General features: G+C 29.0%; 2 protein-coding genes across 2 annotated transcripts; one reads left to right on the top strand and one right to left on the bottom strand.

Annotated features, from left to right (window-relative positions):
• The first annotated feature begins 3765 nt into the window (after positions 1-3765).
• Positions 3766-4995, top strand: LOC120090564 (exopolygalacturonase-like). The gene is made up of 3 exons (XM_039048291.1): positions 3766-4068; positions 4164-4685; positions 4771-4995. The coding sequence occupies exons 1-3, from the start codon at positions 3766-3768 to the stop codon at positions 4993-4995; spliced, it is 1050 nt and encodes a 349-aa protein (XP_038904219.1).
• Positions 4996-9235: 4240 nt separating this feature from the next.
• Positions 9236-16802, bottom strand: LOC120090563 (exopolygalacturonase-like). The gene is made up of 5 exons (XM_039048290.1): positions 16695-16802; positions 16513-16584; positions 10336-10626; positions 9581-10099; positions 9236-9460 (listed from the first exon to the last, which is right to left on the bottom strand). The coding sequence occupies exons 1-5, from the start codon at positions 16800-16802 to the stop codon at positions 9236-9238; spliced, it is 1215 nt and encodes a 404-aa protein (XP_038904218.1).
• Positions 16803-25077: the final 8275 nt, after the last annotated feature.

The raw sequence follows: 25077 nt of genomic DNA, 5'->3' as shown, positions 1-25077 counted from the left end.
TTAATTTCCTTTTTAACATTAGAGACAAAAAAGAATGATTAGGAAACACTGTTGATATAATTTCCATAAAAATATCACTCATTAATTTAAATGTCAACATTTAAGAATACGACTACAATAGTAATTTTATAACAAAAGTAATTGACCTATAAAGAAATAAAAATCTCAATTGTAAGATTATTTCTCTTTTAGGTTGTTGAATTTATTTTATAAAAATGCAAAAAAAAACAAAGTAGAAACAGAAAAAACCAGACATTTTAGAGAGAAAAAGATGGGTTTGAGTTCATCAGAAAATGGATATGTAATGTTCACTATTGTGTTACTTTGCATTTGTCAATCTTATGCCCAAAGTAAAGTGTTCAATATTATGCAATTTGGTGCCAAACCTGATCGAGTGACAGATAACAGCAAGGTAACACAAACCATTATTAAACAAAATATAAATATATTTCTCTCTTTTTGTAGTTTTTTTTTAAGAATAATTTTCATATATTATGTCCATAGCATATCTTTCATTTAGTTGATGATATATGTATCCGAATGTGCTAAAAATATGAGGTTTATGATTCAAATTTCACTATCTCAGATGTACTAAAAAAAGATTAGATGTTTAATGTTGATTAATATCCTCACATTTTTTTTTAGTTTCCTACTTTCAAAATTAACCACATGAATAAAAATGATTTTAACAATAATTTCCAATCGACATTTAAAATTAGAGTAGTGCATCCGTTAAGTTAGGTAAGGATTGAAAAAATAAAGGTTTGTTTTATTTATTTATATATTTTTTTGAAAATTATGGGTGGAGGATTGAATTTTCAATATCAAAATTATTGTACATATTTGGTATTAGTTGAAATATGTTCATTTTGATAAAAAAAAAAAAACAAGGGTTATAAAAATTAGAATTTTGATTTTGACATATTTAATACTCAAAAGGAGATTAACAAGACATTAGTATTAGTTTTTCAAAATTAAATAATACGTTACATTTATAGGAAACATTTTGGTCAAAATCTTCAAATTTAGGTAGAGAGAATTTTGATTTTTCCACCATTTTTCGAAATTTCGAATTTTCGATCAAATTTTTGTTCTTTGTTTTTTTTTTTTTTTTTTTTTTTTTTTCCAAATGGAAGTTTTTTCTCATTTATCATAAACTTTTTTATCTTCAAGACATCATATATTTATTTTTAACTTTGTTCAAACATTTATTAAATTTTTACATCATTTAACCTCAAAATTAAATTGATATGAGTTTTGTTTTTTTTACCATCCAAAACTTTCTTTTTCAAGAAATCAAAATTGAGAAAAATCATATATATTTATTTTTAACTTCATTCAAATCTTTTTATTGAACTTTCATATCATTTCATCTCATAATTGAATTCACTTGAGTTTTTGTTTCTTTTACCAAAAGCTTTCATTTTCAATATATAAAAATTGAGAAAAATAACATATATTTACTTTTAACATCATTCAAATTTCACCTCCAACTTAAATTGAAGTGAGTTCTCTAGTATTCCTCTCATTTCCTTTGAAGCTCTATATACTTGTAAAGTTTTCTTTTATTCTTTCTTTTTCAATATTATGTCATGTCATATTTAATGTTATGCTTTTTGTATCCCTCTTATATTTAATGTTATAATTCTTATATCCTTATTATGTACTTGTTATGTGTTATTCAAGTTTAATGCTATGATTTTTCATTATTGTATTCAACCCCTTTTATGATAAACAATTTACATTTATTTTGTATGCAAATATATCATGTCCTTTAATTTTGTAATTAATTACAAATATTGGATATTATTTTATATTTTTTTCACTTCTTTTTAAAATTTACGCTCTCACATCAACATTTGCATAGATATTTTATAATATACATCTAAATGTTATCTTATTTTATAGAAATAATGATTAAAAATGGTCAATTATAGTCTAATTCAACAAAATTCAAAGTTTCATAAACTAATTATAACAATTTCCATCTATTTCCATAAAATTTCTTGAAATTTCAGTCGATATCAATATTTTTATGAAATTTTCATAAATTAGAACCTCGATATTTCTATAGATATCGATATTTTGAACCTTGATTGTTTTCTTCCTGAACTTTGAAGGTGGGGTGTATTAAGTTACTAAAATTTAAAATGTATTTATAAATAAAGTTTCTTGAATTTTTTTTCCGAGAAAGTTTCTGAATTTTAATTATAATTATATGTCCACACGTGGGTTTATATGTTAATGTGAATGTGAAAATAATATTTATAAAATCTTTAAAATAAAAAATCATATAAGATATTTATATATTAATATATAAGGATTTCACCTAATGAGAGTATATATATATAAATATGAGTTTTATTCAATATACTTTTATATTTTATTGATATCTTATGATATAATGGAAAATGTCGATTCACTTGTGAATATCAAATTCATGAACCGTACATAAAGATCATTGAAAATATGTTTTGACATGTTAATGAAAATTTAATATAATATATATCACGTGATATATTTTCAAAATTTAAAAAGTATCTCAAATATGTCAAAGATTTATTGGACTCAATACTAAAAGTTCTTATATTTATTAGAATATTTCTAAAATTGGAGGTAGCTATTGAATACAATCTCGAGATTTATTAAAGATCTGTTACACATAACCTTAATGGCCCATTTGGTTTACGGGAATAAGGGATGAGAATGGGATATTATATTCTATTACATGTTTAGTATAAGTTTTTAATTTTGGGCACGAGAATATCTTATTCCAACGCATTTCATATTTATATCCATTGAGGTTTTTCATAACCAATGAGTTTTCTCCATTTTCAATGGTTTTTCTCTCCCTTACTTTTTATTTTTTATTTTATTTGGTTAATTTATTTAACTTTTATAAATATGTTTAAATTGACATATATAATTAATTTTATTAATAATGCTAATATAATAATTCATTCTATTATTATAAATTAATATGAAAAATCATAATCTTTTTTTAAAAAATATGAATAATCATAATTATATTTGCTTAAATACCTTTTTATTGGTACTATATATTAACATCATAAATTATTTATTAAAATTATTAATTAGTCTTTAAAAAATATTAGTTAATTAACTAATAATAAAAGTAGTTAATTTTTATCAATTAAACAATTTTGTACACTTGTAATTCTAGTTTTAATCTATAATCATAGTTATTTTTCTAAAATTAAAAACATTTTGTTTGATGATTTAAAATCAATTAGTTTATATCAACTTTTTTTGTATATATATATATATATATATAAAACTTATAATTGACATTAAACAATTAGTTAATTAACTCTTCAATTAACAATATTACTAATAATTTTTTAATAAAAATTGGTAATATAAATGCGCAATATAAATGTTTAGTTGATACTAAATATATTAAACTGGAGGATGTGGATAAATTTAGTTAAATTTTAATGGCTTAAAATTGATTTAATAACTTAATGTAATAAAAATAAATTAACAAACAAAAACTAATTACTAAAATTAATTTTGATTGATTTTATACTTTATAATTGCATAAAAAAGTATCACACATTCCGAGACATCCCATGTTTTCATTTTCATATATAACCAAACACAATCATCTTTCATTCTTCTAAGACATGCATCCTTTATTTTCAGACAATCTTAGTCCAAACAGCTCCTAAATATTTAATGTAGGAACAAAATATGGAAATAATTAGAGGTGGTTTATGAGTATTTGATTTGTAGGCTTTGAGTATGGCATGGAACGCAGCATGTGCAAATAATGGAGGTGGTCTGGTTTTAGTACCAGCAATTGGGAGGTTCTTGGTTTTGCCATTGTTGCTTCAAGGTCCTTGCAATGGCTTCATTCAATTGCAGATCGATGGCGATCTTTTGGCTTCCCCCGATAAGGCTTTCGTTTCCGGTTACTATTGGCTCCAAATCCATCAAGTCAACAACTTAGCCATCCATGGTCTAGGCCGCTTGGTCGGCCGAGGTCAAACTGCTTGGCCTTACAACACTTGCTCTACAGACGCATCATGCACTAGGCTTCCTATCGTAAGTCTATTAATTAACATTTCTCATATATACCTTTTACATGCACTCCCAAACATATTTGGTTTAACATAAATATTTGACGATTACACATGTAGAATTTGATATTCCAATCAGTCAACATTGCAAGGATCAGGAACATAAAATCCTTTCATAGCAAATCTTTCCATTTCGCATTGAATGGGTGCAACGACGTCTTGTTTGATAACGTTACAGTGATTGCACCATCAGATAGTCCCAACACGGACGGAATCCATATTTCCATGTCTACAGGTATCACCATTCAAAACTCGTTGATTGCCACTGGAGATGATTGCATCTCCTTGGGTCCTGGAAGCCATACCGTTAACATAACCAATGTCCATTGCGGTCCTGGCCATGGAATAAGCATTGGTAGTCTCGGAAGATATCCGAATGAATCAGATGTTTCTGGAATCACAGTGAGAGACACCAAGTTCTATGGCACAATGAATGGTGTCAGGATCAAAACATGGTCGTCATCGTATCAAAGTGTGCTTAGCAACGTCGCGTTTTTGAATCTCGAAATGCATAATGTCAATAATCCTATTGTCATCGACCAAAACTATTGCCCCCACAATGCTTGCCAACAAACCAAAGTGGTATATATATATATATGAATCCCTTGAAAGTTATTTGATTATTAACCAAAGTTGATTCTCTAAAGAAAAATGTGTGTGGTTGCAGAGTGAATCAAGGGTACAAATTAAAGATGTCAAGTATGAAGATATAAGAGGAAGTTCAAGCATCCAAGCAGCGGTAACTTTCAATTGCAGCCAAGTTGCTCCATGCCAAGGGATAGTGCTACAAAACATTAACCTGACCTTCAATGGCACTGGCTCCTCCACTTCCATTTGTCAAAATGTTAGGGGTTCTTCTTTTGGCCCTCAATTGCCTCCTTGTTGTTTTTAATTAATAGTCTTTCTTTCTTTCCACACTTATGAAAATGAAGCCATCACATTGTGTCTGTCTCATCCATATATTCATTGTATGAGAGATGCTTCTATCTTTACATCTAACATAAAAAAAAAAAAAAAAAAAAAACTCTCTATGTAGTACACTCATCTCATGTACAAGATAATCTTGTACTATGAGGTCATCCAAATTCAGAATGAAGTACATCTAACATAAAAAAAAAAAAAAAAAAAAAACACCTATTAGGCCGCATACATTGTGGTAGTTTTTCTGAATAATTCTTTCCATTTAAGAAATTTCGTATTTATTTTTAGCATGTGATGATATTTGAGACAAATTCTCAGGCTTTTTATTGCCATGGTCTCGGTATATTTAATTTGTCAAGTATTTCCACTCAAAATGCCTTTTGAAATAGTTTCCTCATGTATTTTAAAGAGCTTTTATTAAAAGAGTTTAAAATGAGTTATAATTACTCACTAATTTATTATGTTATATAAATTATTATTAATTAAATCGTAAATACATGTTTAGTGTTAAAAATTTATATAATTATTATTTGAGATAATTGTTTTAAATAGTAAAATTCTTGAAAATATTTTCAAGTATAGCAAAAAGATACCATCTATCAGTCATAGACCATGATAGACTGCAATAGACTTCTACGATAGACTGCCATAGACTTCTATCACTCAATGCGATAGAAGTCTATTGCAGTCTATCTAATAGACATTGACATTTTATTATATTAGTAAATAAGTTGGCCCATTTCTCTTTGTTTCAAAGCAACCCTTATTATTTTATAATATCATATAAATTATAGTATATTATATTATATATTTTTAATTTAATAAAAATTAATTGAGTTTATAACATGAAATACTATATTTATTATAAATTTTACATTTTTAAATATAAATATGTATTTTGAAATTTCAAATATAGATATGGATACAATAAAAACTAGAGGTGATAGTCGCTTCAATTTTATCAGTTTTGGAGCCAACTAAGAATCAACCAAACTGATCGATTTTATAAAAAAGGAATCAAACCAATGTTTAATAAAGAACAAAACCAATAGATTGGGTTTTATTCGATGCGGTTTATTATTGGTTTGATACTATTGGTTCTTAATTTATTTTGTTCCATTTTTTATTTTTGCTTTGGTTTTGGATGAGTCTTTAATTTTTGCTATTTTCAAATGAAGCTATTTCTTTTTTTATAGATTGAAATTTGACATTTTTGTTTTTTTTTGTTCTGGACATTTTTTTAAATAACAAACATACATACACCATAATAATTATACATACATCATAAGAATTAGTTTTTTTTTACCTCAACAACTAATATGCATGCACCATATAATTAAAATACTAAAATGCACCTAGGGTAGAGTTTAGTTTTAAGGGTACATATGCCTTTGGTAATTTGTTTGGTTTTGATTGATTTTTCCAATAAAAAACTGTTATGAATGGATCATTCTTGATTTTCTTGAAATACAAACTAAGATGTCTCATTTTTAAAAAAGAAAACCAAGAACTTAGTGAATCTACAAAAACATAAAACATAATAGATCTAGCTTGGCTAACAACAAATTAAGTTAGCTACACTAAAAAATGTTTGCTTTTCTAATAAAACATATATTCTCCCCACATGATTTTTGATATCTAATAATGATTTTTGATATCTAATAATACCCTTTTTAGTTCTTTGTAAGAGATACCAAAATCCATGAATGTTATGAAGTAGGAGTGTCACTCTTCTAGAAGTCTTAACAGTAGACCAATTTTGAATAGTTCAATAACTTGAGTCACATATATCCTTGATTAAGAGATTAAATGCTCAAATATATCCACGTACATTGTTCAATGAAAAGAAAATATGTAATGATGTGATAAAAAAAATTATAACTGTATACCCTCATGAATATGTTGTAAACCAAATGTGAAATTGTAGATAAGTACAAACTACTATTTCAAAAGTCAATAGTCTCATCTCCACTCTCGCAATTGCGAGGAATACACGAAAAAAAGGTTAATATGATATTTCGGCTAAACAATTAAAGTTGATGTCTTTGTAAAAGCGAAACTCACTTCTTTTTTTTTTAATTAAACCCTTCAATTTTTCATGCAACGTTCCTATAAGTCAATAATACACATCATTTTTTAAAAGAATTGAATTTCTCAAGATGATTTTCAACCACTTAAATTTGTGATGGAGTTTAGAGTTTAATTCTACATTCTTTTTCAGCAAGAGATCAAAGATATAGAAGAAACTTGAGGAAAGTAAGACAATTTTTTTTTCCTTTAAAAGTTGATTTTATTAATCTCCCAACGCCATGGTTTATGAATAAAATCATTATAGAGATTTTCTAACAAAATAAATTGACCTATAAAAGAAACCAAAAAAAAAAAAAAAAAACTCAGTTTTGAGAGTTTTTCCAGTTTTGGTTGTTAAAATCCTGATATAAAAATGAAGAAAAAAAAAAAAAAAAAGAGAGAGAGAGCAAAAATTAGCCATCTTTAAGAAAGGAACAAAAAAAAAAAAAAAAGGGAAAAAAATGGGTTTGAGTTATTTAGCAAATGGATGTATAGTGTCCATTATGATATTACTTTGCATTTGTAAATATTGTAATGCTCAACATAAAATGTTCAATATCATGCAAAATAAAACCAAAATACTTTAAAAATCAACAAATAACATTTTTTTTTTAAGTTTTGAATATTTATATATATGACATATAGAAATTACTTTACAGATTTGTTTTTAGATATTGGTAGGTTTGCTTCTTCCATCTTTCTTCCATCTTTATTATTTTCCATCCTTATTTTATTATGTCATCATAAGACATAAGTATAAAGTTTTAAATTGTATATTTATCTATTTATTATTTTTGTTATTTATATCAATAATTTTACTTAACTTTTTATTACTTAATAACTTTTTGTAGATTGTTGAAGGACTATCAATGCATACAACACCTAGACAACAAACACAAAACTGAAGTTAATTGGATTTTTTTTATATCAATATTTTGTAATTTATAAAATTTATGTTTTGTTCATCCTCAAATGTATGATACTCATTTATATATCTTTATTTATTTATTTACAATATAAATCTTGTATAAATACTTATTTTGATGATGTGGATTATACTTTTTTTTTTTTTTTTTTAATTTCACTTTACAATGCATAAAACACAATAATAGAAATAGAAACATAATTGTGAAGCTTCAAAACGTTCTTCCTTAAAAAGCTATAAAATGTTTATAAAAGTTAAAAGGAAATTTTTTGAACATCTGAAGGCTTATTATATCTTCCATTAAACAAATAGTTAATTACAAATAAATGCTTTAATAGACAAACAATAACCTCATATTTTGAATATATAAGTATTTTTAAAGCTTTTTCAAAATGCTATATTACATTTTACAAAGATCAAATATGATTTGCAAAATGTTATAAAAAGTCAAGTATTTCACAACGTATTGCTAAATGCTATTAAAAAATCGGATTTTTTATAGCAAAAATGTTATAAAAAGCCTCATATTTTTAATGGTTTGGGTTGTCACGGCTTTGCAAAAAATGTTATAAAAGACCTATTATAGCGTTTTTTCGGACCTATCACATGCCTTTTTCTCTGTAGTATAGCTTTGAGATTAATAAATAACATTATTCTTTTAGATTTTTTTTTCAGAAAAAAGCTTCTCATTTTTACTATAGAGATACATTAAGCAGTGTTATTAAAAATAGACTTTCCTACGAGCCTACAACATTGTTGTAACAAACAATTTGTGACATACTACGGCTCTTAGCAACGTGTGAACATCAGCCAAAGTTGTCTTTTGGCGGTGTGTAGCCAATTAATCTGTCATTAAAAGTTTCCATCGTGGTTATTGCAACATTTATGACACACTTTTATGCGTTACTAATACTTTTAGCGACATTTTCCAGCTTGTAACAACTTGTTTTCTTCATTACTAAAAGTGATTTTTCTTGTAATGAATTAAACATTTTGTACGTATTTAATCCATTTTACACATTATTATGTATATGTATGTATATATCATCATGTGTATATATATACTATTACTTATATATCATCATGTGTATATATATACTATTACTCATTCTCTCAAGTTATCATTAAAAAAAAAAACATTATTATTATTACTGTGTGGAAGCCTACATTGGTTTTTTTTTTTTTTTTTGAAGAATAAAAAGAATATACCAAGTAACTATAGGCAAGAGGGAGGTAATTGTTGCCCAAAAGTAGAACCCCTAACATTATGACAACGAGAAGTTGAATTTCCACCACCATTGAAAGGAAGGTTAATGTCTTGCAACCCTATGCCTTCACATGGAAAAACTTGGCTACATTCAAAATTTACAGCCACTTGGGTATTTGAAGTCCCCCTTATGCCTTCATATCTCACATCTTTAATATGTACTCTTGACTTACTCTGCCAACCACAAAACCACATTTTTCTTTAGAATCTCATATATATATATATGTTCATTATATTACCATCTTTTATACTTGCTAAAACCCTAATAATTTTCTTAAACTGTCATATACATACCATTGCATTTGGACCGCAAGAGTCGGGACAGTACATTTGATCGATGGGGACAGGGTTTTTGACATTATTCATTTGGAGATTCATATATGTGACCTTGCTAACCATGCTTGAATACGAAGACAACCATGATTTTATTCTCACACCGTTGGACGTGCCAATGAATGTGGAGTCTCTTACTGTGACTTCAAAGATGTCTTCTTCGTTTGGGTACTTTCCGAGGCTACCGATGCTGATTCCATGGCCAGGACCACACCGGACATTGGTTATGTTGATGAATTTACTTCCAGGACCTAAGGAGATACAGTCATCTCCTGTGCCAATCATTGAATGCATGATGTTGATACCACTCGACGATGAAATGTGGATTCCATCTGTATTAGGGCTGTTCGCTGGAGCTATCATTGTAACGTGATCAAATGTGACATCATGACATCCATGCATAGCGAAATGGAAGAGTTTGCTATTGTACGATTTTATGTTCCTGATTCTTGCAGTGTTGATATTATTGAGTTTCATAGACTACATAGAGTAATATAAAATCGTTAGATATTGTAATGAGTATATGTTTTAGAGTTGCATTTAAAATAATTGTAGGAGATGTGATCATATAAATATTTCATTATCAACATAACAAATAACTTTTCTTCAAATTAAGAAAAAAATTACTCAAAACAAATTTATAGTTCTTCCAAACATATAGTAAATGTAATGTTAGGTTTTCTATTAGTGGGAAGGAAACGAAAAGATGAACTTACGATAGGACGATTAGCGGATTTGTAATACCAAGCGGTAGAACCACGACCATTCAAGCGACCTAAACCATCGATGAACAAGTTGTTGACTTGGTTGATACTAAGCCAGTAGTTGCCGGTGGCAAAATGGTTATCCGTTGGAGCCAACAGTTCGCCATCAAACTGTATACGAATGAAGCCATGGCATGGACCTTGAAGCAGCAATGGCAAAACTAAGAACCTCCCTAGTGCTGGTATTAAAACCACACCACCTCCATTATTTCCACATGCTTCACTCCATGCTCTACTTAATGCCTATTATACAAATCAACTAATTAACCTTTTATACTAATTATCATTCAACAAAATGATAGCTTAAAATTTTAGAAAAAACATCACTTTTGCATCAATTTTGTTTTCAAACTAAAAAGAAATGAAAACAAAAGAACATTATGTACCATGAGTGCTATGATGACATGTTTTAGATGATCAAAGAAATAAGAGCTGATTTGATTATGTACTTTTTTTAAAATAATAATAATAATAATAATAATAATAATAATAAGTATTTCTATGTAGGATTTAATTTATTTGTTTTCTTTAATCTACTTTATAGGGAAAATACAAGTCTAGGTTTTAAAAACTTAAGAAGGTAGCTTTTAAGAATTTCTTTTGTTTGTTTTTCTTTTAAAATAATAATAATAATAATAATAATAATAATAAGTATTTCTATGTAGGATTTAATTTATTTGTTTTCTTTAATCTACTTTATAGGGAAAATACAAGTCTAGGTTTTAAAAACTTAAGAAGGTAGCTTTTAAGAATTTCTTTTGTTTGTTTTTCTTTTGGCATTTAGCTATAAATTTGTATTTTTTTCGAAGAAAACTATTGTAAATAAATTATCTGAATAATAAGTATATAATTTTCAAAAGTAAAAATAAAATACAAATAGTAATCAAACGAGAGATAGGAAAAATAGTTTCTAAAAAGTAGCTTTTTATTTATTTTTTTTCCCTTGAAGTTTGACTCTAAATTCAAATTTTTCCATAGGAAGAGATGAAATCCATTCTAAACAATTGGCAAGACAACAAGCACATTCTCCATTCTAAAAAATTGGTAAGACAATAAGTACGATTCTAAGAAAATGTAAAATAATTATCAATCGAAGCCTGATAAACTTCAATTTTGTTGTTCCCAAAATTTTTACATCATTTTTTAAATCACATTTCGAAAAATAAAAACAGAAAAACGAACCTAAAATGAAAATATACATATACATACATTCGTTGTCAATATATATATAAATATAACAAGAAACAAAAATACAAATTTCCCCAAATAACATCTTTTTATCATCATTAATTTTATAAATTACTACCAGATATGCCATATATATAAATACTGAAAACTAAAAAAGAAATAGTTGAATTCATTTTATTTTAAAGTATTTGTGGTTTTATATTAAAATGAATTTTTTTTACCTTACTATTATCGGTTATTGCATCAGGTTTGGCACCAAATTGCATGATATCGAACACTTTATGTTGAGCATTACAATATTTACAGATGATAAGTAATATCATAATGAACATTACACATCCATTTGCTAAATAACTCAAACCCAGTTTTTCCCCTTCTTTTGTTTCTTTCTCAAGGATGGCTGATTTTTGCTCTCATTTTTTTTTTTCATTTTTATAACAGAATTTTAACAACCAAAAATGGAAAAACTCTCAAAACTGAGATTTTGGTTTCTTTTATAGGTCAATTTATTTGGTTAGAAAATCTCTATAATGATTTTATTGATAAACCATGGCATTGAGACCTAATGAGATTAATGAGATTTAACTCTTAATGGAAAAAAAAATAGTCTTACCTTCCTCAAATTTCTTTTATATCTCTGATCTCTCTTGCAGAAAAAAGAGTTTAGAAATTAAGCCCTAAACTCCATTACATAATGAGAAGTTGAAAATAAATTATGTGTATTATTGAATAGAAGGAAAGATGCATGGCAATTGGGGTTTAAGGGTTTGTTTGTAATGACAAGAAAAAAGTATTTTTTTTTTTAAAAAAAATCATTTTTGTTTAAATTCTTTTGATAAAAAAATAAAAGTATTTGTGACGAGTAGTATAATTTTCTTCTTAATCATGTCATAACAGTTACACTATTGTTCCATACTCTTTCTTTCTTTCTATTTTTTGGTATAATAGAGAGTGAAGAGAATTTGAAAACCATAGATATTTTGGCCGTTAAAACATCTAAATATCAATTGAATCATGCTCGTTTTGACATTCATGCACTATCTTTATATTTGAGGCTTTAATCGATTGATTGAGGATATATGTGTCTCAAATAATTGAGTCATCCTGAAATTAGTCTACTGCCTACCCCTTCAAGAAGAGTGACATTGCTATTTTTTAACATTCATAGATGATGGCATCTATTAACAAGAGTTAAAAAGGGTATTATTAGATTAAAAAAAACCATTTAAGGAGGAGATATGTTTCATAGAAAGAAAACATTTTTTAGTACACCTAACTTAATGGTTGTTAGGAAATTTTGATTATGTTTTTACTAAATTCTTCTATGAATACGCCTTCAACATATATATATTTTTTTAATTTTAGATTTTCAGATTTATATTTGAAATTTTAAAATAAAATTTATAGTTAAAAAAAGGTAAAAATTTTAATATATATATAGTATTTAATGTAATAACCCAATTCATTTCTATTAAATTAAAAAATATACATTATCATATATTATAATTCTATAAATTGTTATATAATAGGGTTGTTTTCAAATGAAGGATGATGAACCAATTTATTTACAAATATAACAAAATATTACTGTCTATTAGTAAAAGATAGTGATAGATTTTTATAACTATAGACTGCGATAGACTTCTATCACTCAGTGACAGAAATCTATGACAGTTTATCACTAATAGATAATGACATTTGTTATACTTGAAAATATTTTCAGCAGTTTTACTATTTAAAACAATTACCCTATATAATTATTATACAATTTTTTTTAACATTAAACATGTTTAAAAGTGAATTATTAATGGTTTATACAATAAGATATTTTAGTGATAACTACAACTAGTTTTATGATTTATTAATATCTTATATCTAACATATTTTAAACAATAATTGTTTAAGTTGAGATCTAATTTTTAAATATACACTACTAAAAACATATATGAAAATATGATTTCTTCTTCTTTATTGAATCCATTGTTTTCACATTTCTATTTTTAGATCACCTATCTAAGAGATCGAGATCTCTAGAATACAAATGTTAAAATATATCACATTAGATTATTTGAGTTAGATTTATTTCCTATTTGAATTATGTTTTGATATATTAAGGTAACTAGATATTACAATTAAATCTTATTTGGTAGAAATAGGTTCTTAGATATGTACATATTAGGAAATTAAGCCTTATCCATTCTTTCCAATTTCTCCCATTTTTACCTTCCTCTAACTTTCATGACAATGAGAACTAAGGTGTTTCATACTAATCATTTAAGTATGAGAATCTGAGGTCATTACAAAGTATATGAAACCTCATGAAAGGGACCCATATCAATAAAAAGCTAAAGAAAATTTCTCAAATATATACAACCCATGTTAAAAGTAAATGTGAAATTACATACATTGAAAATTATTTGGTTAGACCACCATAATGTGTTCGGCTGACCATGCTTTTATCCATTGAATACATGTGCGTAAAGAAGCATCTATCAAACTAGGGACATGCCGATTATTGAAACTACGTTCAACAATATTATAAGACAACCACAATATAATAGTTTAATTTTAAAAAATCCCGGAAGAAAGAGAAGTCTAGTTCTTAGATATTTATAATATAGGGAACGAAAGTAAAGCATTCTTGAATATTTAAACATAAAAAGTGAATCTAATTATATGAAGACTAAATTCATGGTAGAAATTTCAAATTTAATTGAAACCAAGCGAATTAGATGATGTTTCATGTACAAATTTAATATATAGAAAAGTTAAATTTGTAGCTTCTTCAATCTTAATGAGTTATGTTTTAGTAACAATCCAATTGAGTTAAATTTGTGAAAGATTTTTATTTTGTATTTATTTAACTTATTTTATTTATTTTGAAATTTTGGAGAGTTACCAAGAGCATGTTTGGTAGGAAATTTGAAAAACAAAGATCTGAAAAGAATAGATTCAATGAAAATAGAGTTGTATTTCATATTTTTCATATATGTGTTTGACAGCAGATATAGAAATTAGATTCTAGTTTAAATAATTGTTTAAGATGTGATTGATATCATATTTTTAAATCATAAAACTTCTTGTAGTTTTCCAACTACAATTGACTATAAATTATTATTAATTTATTTATGAACATGTTTTATATTAATTTTTTGTATAATTATTATTTTGTAATACTATATAGTTTATAATATATTACATAATATATTTTTTATTTTTCAAAAAATAAATTGAATTTATAACATGAAATACTGTAGTTCTAAGTGTTTTTATTTTTATTTAATATAATTTCGAGTTTTAAAATTCTAAATTCAAAATATGGACACAATGAAAATATAAAAATATTATTTTCAGAATTTGTATTGTTTAAATCACAGAATCTGAAAGCAGTTTTCAAACACGTATTGTTGAGCTTAGTAAATCTGAAAATATAAAGGAAAATTTGGATTCTCTACCAAACATGTGCTATATTTTTAATAGTCGATAATAACAACTTGTTTCTTCATTTGTAGCATCACATTCCAAATTGACGAGTTCTCTCATTTTTTTTCTTTCTTTTGATCTTGAGTTGATTTGATAGTAAGTATCAAAAAGTTTTCTTAGATTCACCTGAGGATGCTAATGCTTTAAATAATTGGAATATCAAGGCAGGAAAGGTCATGTTTGGAATTAAAACTATGGTTGATGAAGAAATGTTAGAGTACATCAATATAGTGGAGACACCAAAAGTAGCATGGGACATATTTGTCTCACTTGTCTCAAAGAAAAATGATGCGAGATTGCAATTTCTAGAGAGTGAGCTCTTGTCAGTTGTTCTGAATTATATCCCACTTCCTCTGTTTCATAATTGAGAATGAGGAGAATTATTATCCATGGATATAGACCTGAATATAGAAGCTTTATTGCTTCTATTCGAGGTTCGGCCGTCCAATCATCTCTCATTGACCTAAAAAATATACTTGCTAGTCAAGAAGCATTAGCTAAGCTAATGTCAGATGTCACATTAAAGAGCAATAATAAAAAAGTGCTATTTAATGGCCAAAGAAAAGTCATTTAAAATATCAAAAGAAAGTAGGATCAATAAAAGATGAAGAAAGTCCAAAATGCTCTGAAGTAAGGGGATTTAGTAAAATTGTGATTGAAAATACAATAGAAAAAGGGTAAATGTTATAATCAAGTGGAACTAGCGAACATATGTTATGTGCTAGGAATGAAAAAGAATTTGGTGTTAGTATCTCAAATGATATCAATAGGCAACTTTATTGTGTTTGGATCAAATGGTGTCAAGGTGTACCGAGATCACAAAATTAGTGGTATGTTATTAATAAGGACAAGGAATGGACTTCATCTATGTCATGTGAGTAGAAGGCGCCTACGAGAATAAGTAAAGTCACCTGAGGATAGAGCGCATTAATTCTATCAATGAACAATGTTATACATCAAATGTTGCATTTGATAAACCATCATCTTGTTGGGCACTCAAATCATGAAAGACACCCAAGGGTGAGAGGTATCTTAAAGAAGGATAAAAAAAAAAAAAAGACAAGTCAAGTGCAACAAGCTCTAATAGAAGAAGAAGAAGAAGAAAATAACGAAGACAAAGAGGAGCAATTAAGTATGTATAAAGTCCTTGACAAAGTGGCGTACATGATCCAGAACAACAATTACAAAGATCAACAAGACAAATAATACCAAATTTTAGGTATGCCAATGCAACGTTAGCAGCATTTAAAGAACTAACAACATGCGAACACTACAACAATTTTGGCTTTACATATCAGTTGACATTTTCTAAATTGATGATAGATTGACTATATGATGTCGGTTTTGAAAAAAGGCGCCTCATTTTTTGAAACTTTTCGTACATCTTTAATATTTCAGGTTAATGTCTTGCAACACTATGGGTTGACACGGAAAAACTTGGCTGCATTCAAAATTTACTGCCACTTGGGTATTTGAAGTCCCCCTTATGCCTTCATATCTCACATCTTTAATCTGCACTCTTGACTTACTCTGCCAACAAACAATCACAATTTTACTTTAGAGTCACACATATATAATATATTTTACCATATTCAACATTTTGTTAAAACCATAATGCTCTCAAATTATCTTATATATACCATTTCATCATTTGAACCGCAAGAGTTGAGGCAATACATTTGATCAATGATGATAGGGTTTTTGACCTTGCTTATTTGGAGATTGAGAAATGTGACATTGTTAACCATGCTGGAATATGGGATGACCAAGATTTGATCCTCATTCCATTGTAATTTACAGTTAAAAAGGTAATAATTTTAATATATATATATAGTATTTAATGTAATCAACTCAATTCATTTTTATTAAATTAAAAAAATTATAATATTATATATTATAATTCTATAGTTTTTATATAATAGGGTTGTTTTCAAATGAAGGATAATGAACCAACTTATTTACAAATATAACAAAATGTTACTATCTATTAGTAAATGTTCGTGATAGACTTCTATCACTGTAGACCGCGATAGATTTCTATCATTGACTTCTATCACTCAATGATAGAAGTCTATGGCGATCTATCACTAATAGGCAATGACATCTTGTTATACTTGAAAATATTTTCAGCAGTTTTACTATTTAAAACAAGGGACAGTTGTAAATATAGACATTAGACCCAAAGTATTAGCAGATATAACATAATGTAAAAAAAATTACAAACCTGACCAAATTTAAATAGTTTATCGATGATAGACCATATTATCGGTAAGAGTCTATCAGTAATAGAACATATCATAGGCAAGTTTTTTTAAATGATATTATACACTTGGTTATTATTCCTAAAAAGTGCTACCAATGGCAATTACCCTTAAAATAATTACCCTATAATTATTTTACAGTTTTTTTTAACATTAAACATGTTTAAAAGTGAATTATTAATATTTTATACAACAAGATATTTTAGTGGGTAATTACAACTAATTTTATGATTTATAAATATATTATATCAAACTATTTTAAACAATAATTGTTTAAGTTTAGATCCAATTTTTAAATATACGCTACTACAAACATATATGAAAATATGATTTTTTTTTCCTTTATTGAATCCATCGTTTTTCAAATTTCTAATTTTAGATCAACTATCTAACAGATCCAGATCTCTAGAATACAAATGTTAAAGTATATCACATTATGTTATTTGAGTTAGATTTATTTCCTATTTGAATTATTTAACAACCTAAATTTGTATGCATACACTACAGGAAATTAAATGTCAAATGTTAAGCAGGACGAAATTTTATTTAAGGGGTAGTAAATGTAATACCCTAACCCTAATTTAGAAAGCAGGAAAACAAATAAAATATATAATTAAGAATGAAAAATATATAAATTTAATAGGAAAATCGGGTGGAAATTTAGAATTGGACAAAAAAATAAGAAATTTATTAATTATCCAAAAATAATGAATAAGGGGCAGAATCAGGGAGGATTAATTAGAAGCTGGATACTAGCTAATTCAGGAAACAAAGTGCAGTAGATAACTTTTTGTTTGGGCACTGCTCATTTGAGAGAAAGAAGGAGAGAGCCTCACTGGCGAGATTGGAGAGAAAATTGGAAAGAGCGAGATTCTCAGCGAGAAAGTGGGAGAGAGCGAGAGCCACGAGAGTAAAACTAGCGAGAAAGCTGGAGAGAGCGAGATTCTGAGAACAGAGAGAGAGAGAGATTGGAGAGAAATATTGGAGAGAAAACTGGGAGAGAGCAAAGTTGGAGAGAAAAGATGGAGAGAAAGAAGGAGAGAGCCACATTGGCGGGATTAGAGAGAACGAGATTGGAGAGAAAATTGGAGAGAGCGAGAGTGGAAAAAGTGAGATTCTCAGCGAGAAAGTGGGAGAGAGCGAGAGCCACGAGAGTAAAACCAGTGAGAAAGCTGGAGAGAGCAAGAGCCACGAGAGCCAAACCAGTGAGAAAGTTGGAGAGAGCGAGATTCTGAGAACAAAGAGAGCGAGATTTGGACAGAAGCGTGGATTATGCATTGAATTTGGCCACGATCTTATAGATTATACATGGAGAACCCTAAAATTGAATACAAACAAAGGTTGATGACGTAAGAGCAATCGTTAGCCAAAATTAGGTGTATTATTAAGAGAAATTCTTAAACCTAAGTAATTTTAAAGAAGCCATTTGTAGGATGAGTTGTCATACAGAGAATAGCTGGAAACGACCATAAATAGAAGGCTTTGGGCTGGAAGTTAAACTCATTCTCAAACAAAACTCAGTAGTAAAAATCATGTGGAAAGGGTGAAGTAATTCTGTTAGTTAGAAGGAGGAAACGCGAGGGAAGTGCTGCCCAAATTTCCTTCTGGTTTAAGAGGGAAAGCTCTACAGATTAAACCATAAGGAATAATAAGGAATAACTAGGATCGCAGTCAAGGTAAGTAGTTTATCTCACCCTCTCTTTAAGTGTTTCATGGTAGTGTACCTTTAATATATTGCATAATTATGTTATTGTTATGCTGCATTACATGTTTAAAATACGTTTATCGACAAGGGAACCCATGCATTATATTTGTTCACAACGATGAAATAAGATTAAATTTTAATTAGATAAAAGTTATGCTTCTAGGGCTATCAGGGCATATATGGTTGCACCCCTCTAGACCTAATTCTATGTCAAGTTTATGTTAAGGACTAATAGGGTATGCATGGTTGCACCCCTCTAGTCCAATCTTACGTTTATGCTAATGGTTAATGTTGGATGCGACTCTGGCCCTACTGACTGTATGACACGTAATCATCAGATGGGTTAGTTTCCGCTTAAGTCCTCATCTTCCTACCAAGGCGGAGAAATATACGTTAGAAGCATAACCGACCATCACATGTTATTATATATTTTCGGTCCCAATCATATGTTTTCAGGACATATTGCATGTGATTGTGCATTTGGTCACTACCCTATATGAGAACTACTTACTGGGTATATTATATACTCATTCTATTTTACAGACTTTGTAGGTAAGGACACAACGTAGGTGGTAAAACTGGACGTCGCTCAAATGGCCAACCATCAAGCTCACTATTATAAGCATATGCATTTTTGTATCACTAGGCTAATGTTTTATGGATCCTGGTGTTTTGTAAAATAAACTTGTTATATAGTTTTCTACCTAATTAATAAAATCTTAGATATGTTCTTTTGAGATTTTTACCAAAACTCACCTCATGATAGAAAAGTCTAAGTATGCATGTCGTAGCGGTCGAACCATAATATGTAAGGATTCGGTCGTTACAAATTATGTTTTGATATATTAAGGTAACTAGATAGTACAATTAAATCTTATTTGGTGTAAATAGGTTCTTAGATATGTACCTATTAGGGAACTAAATCTTATCCATTCTTTCAAATTTCTCCCATTTTTACCTTCCTCTAAATTTCATAACAATAAGAACTAACGTGTTTCATACTAATCATTTAAGTATGAGAACCCCAGGTTATTACCAAGTATATGAAACCTCATTAAAGGGACACATATCAATAAAAAGCTAAAGACAATTTTTCAAATATAATCCATGTTAAAAGTAAATGTGAAATTATTTACATCGAAGAATTATTTGATTAGGCCACCTTAATGTGTTTGGTTTACCCTGCTTTTATCTGTTGGATGCATGTAAGTGAAAAAGTATCTCTCAAACTATGGACATGCAGATTATTAGAATTACATTCAATGATATTGTGAGACCATCAGGGGTGGATTTAGTATGGACTTAGGGGCTCGAGCCCCTTTCAACTTTGTGCCCTTTATATATATATATATATACTATCATAATATCAAAATCACTAGTTAGGCAAATAGTAAATCTACCTTCCATCCCCTTTTAGACCTAGGTTCCAATCCCACTTATTACTTTTATTTTTACTAAATTATATAAAGCTCACCATCAACAAAATTGCTAAATGTGCCATTGGAGAGAACCACAATGTAATGGTGAATCTAATTATATGGAGACTAAATTCATGGTAAAACTTCAAATTTAATTGAAACCAATCAAATTAGATAATATTTAATGTACAAATTCAATATATATAAAAGTTAAAATTTGTAGTTTCTTCAATCTCAATGATTTATGTTTGATTTTGGTAGTAAGAACTCAAGTGAGTTAAATTTGTGAAATATTTCGATTTTGTATTTTTTAACTTTTTCTTTTTAATTTTTGGGAGTTACTAAGAGTGTGTTTGGTAGGAAATTTGAAAACAAAAATCTAAAAACAATGGATTCAATGAAAACATAGTTGAATTTCATTTTTTTCGTATATGTGTTTGGCAGCATATTTAGAAGTTAGATTTTAATTTAAATAATTATTTAAAATGTGATTGATATCATATTTTTAAATCATAAAACTTGTTGTAGTTTCCAAACTAAATATTAGTTGACTATAAACTATTATTAATTTATTTATGAACATGTTTTATGTTAACTTTTTGTGTAATTATTATATAATTTCTAATCAATTATATAATATATATTTTAATTTTCAAAAAATAAATTGAGTTTATAACATTACATGTTGTAGTTTTAAGTGTCTTTTAATCTTTATTTATTATAATTTTGTATTTTAAAATTTAAAATTCAAAATTTGGATATAGTGAAAACATAAAGATGTTATTTTCATAATTTGTACTATTTAAATCATAGAATCTAAAAATAGTTTTCAAACACATATGTGTTGAATTAGAACGAATCTCAAAATATAAAAGAAAATCTTGATTCTCTACCAAACAAGTGCTATATTACTAACTTATAAATAGCAACTTGTTTCTTCATCTGTATCATCTCATTCCAAATTGTAGAGCTCTCTCTCTCTTTTTTAAATCTTGTGTTTAGTTGATAGCAAGTATCCAAACTTTTCCCAGATTCACCAAAGGATGCTAATGTTTTGAAGAAAAGGAATATCAAGGCAAGTAAGGTCATGTGTCACACCCCGCACCGGATCACCCTCTTAGCCTAGAGAAGGGCATGACTGCAGCAGTTATCAACCCTTAGGCTGACACTTACTGTCTAAAAACTATTGTAGAATAACTCTGATACCAAATACAAATTATATGCAACAGGATGGTTGTAGACCCATAATTTATTAACTTACAAGTCCCAAAACCCACAAACCCTAGTCCATATATGAACAATAGTAACATGTGTACAATATTAACAGTAACCACCTAGCAAACGGTTACAAGTCTTTTCGTCCTTTAGTGGCAGAGCAGATACTGAGCTGTCTTTAGAGGATTTGACCGCTACCTGTGGGGGGGAAAAACAAAAATATTTGAAAACGGGGTGAGCTTACGCCCAGTGAGTGACCGAGAAAACATAGTAAATTCTCATGCATAATTTCAGAAAATAGTTTTATCTGAAATATAAACTTTTGCAGCATAAATATTTTCCAAGCGTAAATTATATAAAGTTGTTTTAAATATAAAACAGTAAAATCATTTCTCAAATCAAGTACTGTATAACTGGTAAAATAATCCTAACACCAACTACTAGTCTAGAGAGAACCCTTTTGCTCAATCTCTGACTTTATTCACCTGTGGCCACATTAGGTACTACTGCTCAGATACCTTCACCTTGTACTTCAGTATCGAGCTACTAGGATACCTTCTCCAACGTACTTCAGTATCTTATTGGCTTGGTACCTTCTCAAACGTACTTCAGTACCAATAGATACCTTCTCCTTGTACTTCAGTATCTAGTTGGGTGGATGCCTTCTCTTTGTACTTCGGCATTGCATTTTACTAAAATTATTTATAAACAACTTTTTTCTTTAAAGCATGTACAGTATAACACATATACAACATGGATTTAAAGATGGTAACGCATGCTGGATAAAATCAACATATGTAAATAGTTTTTCAACAATAGGCATGCGTTCACAACATAATTCAGATCTTGCTTGGAAACCACTTTATAAAACTAGTAGGCATGAGAAGTATTTTCGCAAACATGCTCTCTGTAAAAAATTTGTAATCAAAACAATTTAAAAAATGTTTTAGTTCGAAAATATTTTAGCCACTCACCTCGATTTCTTAGGAACTTTTCACTCTAGTAGCTCCTCGGGTCCTTTTTCACCCCTAGAATCCAGATTCAATTTACAACTTAGATTACTCATAGTTCTGAACCTTATTTGGAAATACTTCCTTCTACAAACTTATTCTTAAATGACTTAGGAATCTTACCCTAAACTTTCAGCTCAGAATTCCGCGTGGTTTGGCCGAAATCTCAAAATCTTCCGGACTGGCCCAGACTGATCCGACAGTCAAACCCTTCTGCCTTCTTCTCAACCTCCAGCCTAGTTCCTTTAAGCCTTTTCCTCCGGCAGCCCTATTTTGAAAACTAGACTTCTAGAGCTTTCAGATGGCTTTGAAATCACTCCAAACGCACGAGCAGATTGGAAGATCTTCTCGTCCAAATTGACACATTCCTCTAAACCCTCACTACTCTCTACTTTCTCTACGAAATTTATGATTTTTGTGTGATTTGAAAATAAAATCCCAACTCCCTATTTATAGGCATTCAAATTGCTCGTGGGTTTGACAGCATCTACTTGGCTGCATGGCCAAATGTTTAATCCTCCCTTTATAAACGTAAACTGACTTCACCTTTGTTCAATGTGTTCTTCTCAAATGCATCCAACACAGAATTGGGTCTAGAAGGGTGCAACCATACATGCCCTGCTAGACCTAGATGCATAACCGTTATCTAATTAAAATTTAATCTTATGAACAAACATAATACATGGGGTCCCTGGTCGATAAACCTATTTTAAACATGTAATGCAACATAACAATAACATAATTATGCAACATATTAAAGGTACACTACCATGAAACACTGGTGAGATAACTACTTACCTTGACTGCGATCCTAATTATTCCTTATGGTTTGATTAGTAGAGCTTTCCCTCTTAAACTAGAAGAAAATTTGGGCAGCATCTCACCCGAGCTTTATTTCTTCTAACCTTACAGAACTTCTCACTCACACTTACTCTTTCACACGATTCTTTGTACTAAGATTTTGTTTGAAAATGAGTTTAACTTCCAGCCCAAAGCCTCCTATTTATAGCCGTTTTCAGCTCTTCTCTGTGTGACAACTCATCCTACAAATGGCTTATTTAAAATTACTTAGGTTTAAGAATTTCTTTTAATAAGACACCTAATTTTGGCTAACGTTTGCCCTTATGTCTTCAACCTTTGTTTGTATTCAATTTTAGGGTTCTCCATGTATAATCTATAAGATCGTGGCCAAATTCAACGCATAATTCACGCTTTTGTCCAAATCTCGCTCTCTTTGTTCTCAGAATCTCGCTCTCTCCAGCTTTCTCACTAGTTTGGCTCTCGTGACTCTCGCTCCCGCTCTCACTCTTGCTCTCGCTCTCACTCTCGCTCTTGCTCTCGCCTTCGCTCTCGCTCCCACTCTCTCCCACTGTCTCGCTGAGAATCTCGCTCTCTCCACTCTCGCTCTCTCCAATTTTCTCTCCAATCTCGCTAGTTTTCACGCATGGGTTGCCTTCACTGCTTGTGGATTCCACTTCTCCGTTTAACTCTTTCAAATTTTAAGAGTATATGGGCAATTAATTCGCCTCCAATTCTTCCAATGAGCAGTGCCCAAATAAAAAGTTATCTACTGCCCTTTGTTTCCTGAATTAGCTATCGTCCAACTTCTAATTAATCCTCCCTGATTCTGCCCCCTTATTCATTATTTTTGGATAATTAATAAATTTCTTATTTTTTTCAATTCTAAATTTCCATCCGACTTTCCTATTAAGTTTATATATTTTTCATTCTTTATTATATTTTTTATTTTTTTTTCCTGCTTTCTAAATTAGGGTTAGGGTATTTATTACATTTACCACCCCTTTAAATAAAATTTCGTCCTACTTAACATTTGACATTTAATTTCCTGTAGTGTATGCGTACAAATTTGGGTTGTTACATTCTTCCCCCCTTATGAACTTTCGTCCTCGAAAGTTTATTGGTTCTTAAACAGATAAGGGTATTTGACTTTCATCTCTTCTTCTCATTCCCATATAGCTTATTCTACTTGCTGATTTCTCCAGAGAACCTTCACTAAACTTATTTCCTGACTACGAAGTGTCACACCCCGCCCCAGACCACTCTCTTAGCCTAAAAGAAAGGCGTGACTGCAGTAGTTATCAACCCTTAGGCTGACACTTACTGCCTAAAAACTCTTGTGAAATAACTCTGATACCAAATACAAATTATATGCAACGGAACGGGTGTAAGCCCACAATTTATTAACTTAGAAACTTAATATGTTTAGAGTATTTACAACATTAGATTTATAAGTCCCAAAACCGACAAACTCTAGTCCCTATATGAACAATAGTAACATGTGTACAATATTAAGAGAATCCACCTAGCAAACGGTTACAAGTCTTTTGGTCCTTTAGTGGCAGAGCAGATACTGAGCTGTCTTTAGAGGATTTGACCGCTACCTGTGGGGGGGA

This window comes from Benincasa hispida, chromosome 11 (genome assembly GCF_009727055.1).
Source record: "Benincasa hispida cultivar B227 chromosome 11, ASM972705v1, whole genome shotgun sequence".
NCBI lineage: Eukaryota > Viridiplantae > Streptophyta > Magnoliopsida > Cucurbitales > Cucurbitaceae > Benincasa > Benincasa hispida.
Note: the sequence above shows the minus strand (reverse complement) of the source record. Positions and strands in the feature narration are given on the sequence as shown.

Excerpts from the sequence above, each read along its gene's own strand:
- LOC120090564 (XM_039048291.1), top strand. The coding sequence starts at position 3,766 with ATGGCATGGAACGCAGCATGTGCAAATAATGGAGGTGGTCTGGTTTTA. Across the intron at positions 4,069-4,163 it reads CATGCACTAGGCTTCCTATC|AATTTGATATTCCAATCAGT; the intron begins GTAAGTCTATTA and ends TTACACATGTAG. Across the intron at positions 4,686-4,770 it reads CTTGCCAACAAACCAAAGTG|AGTGAATCAAGGGTACAAAT; the intron begins GTATATATATAT and ends GTGTGGTTGCAG.
- LOC120090563 (XM_039048290.1), bottom strand. The coding sequence starts at position 16,802 with ATGGTTAACAATGTCACATTTCTCAATCTCCAAATAAGCAAGGTCAAA. Across the intron at positions 16,585-16,694 it reads GCGGTTCAAATGATGAAATG|AGTAAGTCAAGAGTGCAGAT; the intron begins GTATATATAAGA and ends GTTTGTTGGCAG. Across the intron at positions 9,461-9,580 it reads CTTGCGGTCCAAATGCAATG|AGTAAGTCAAGAGTACATAT; the intron begins GTATGTATATGA and ends TGTGGTTGGCAG.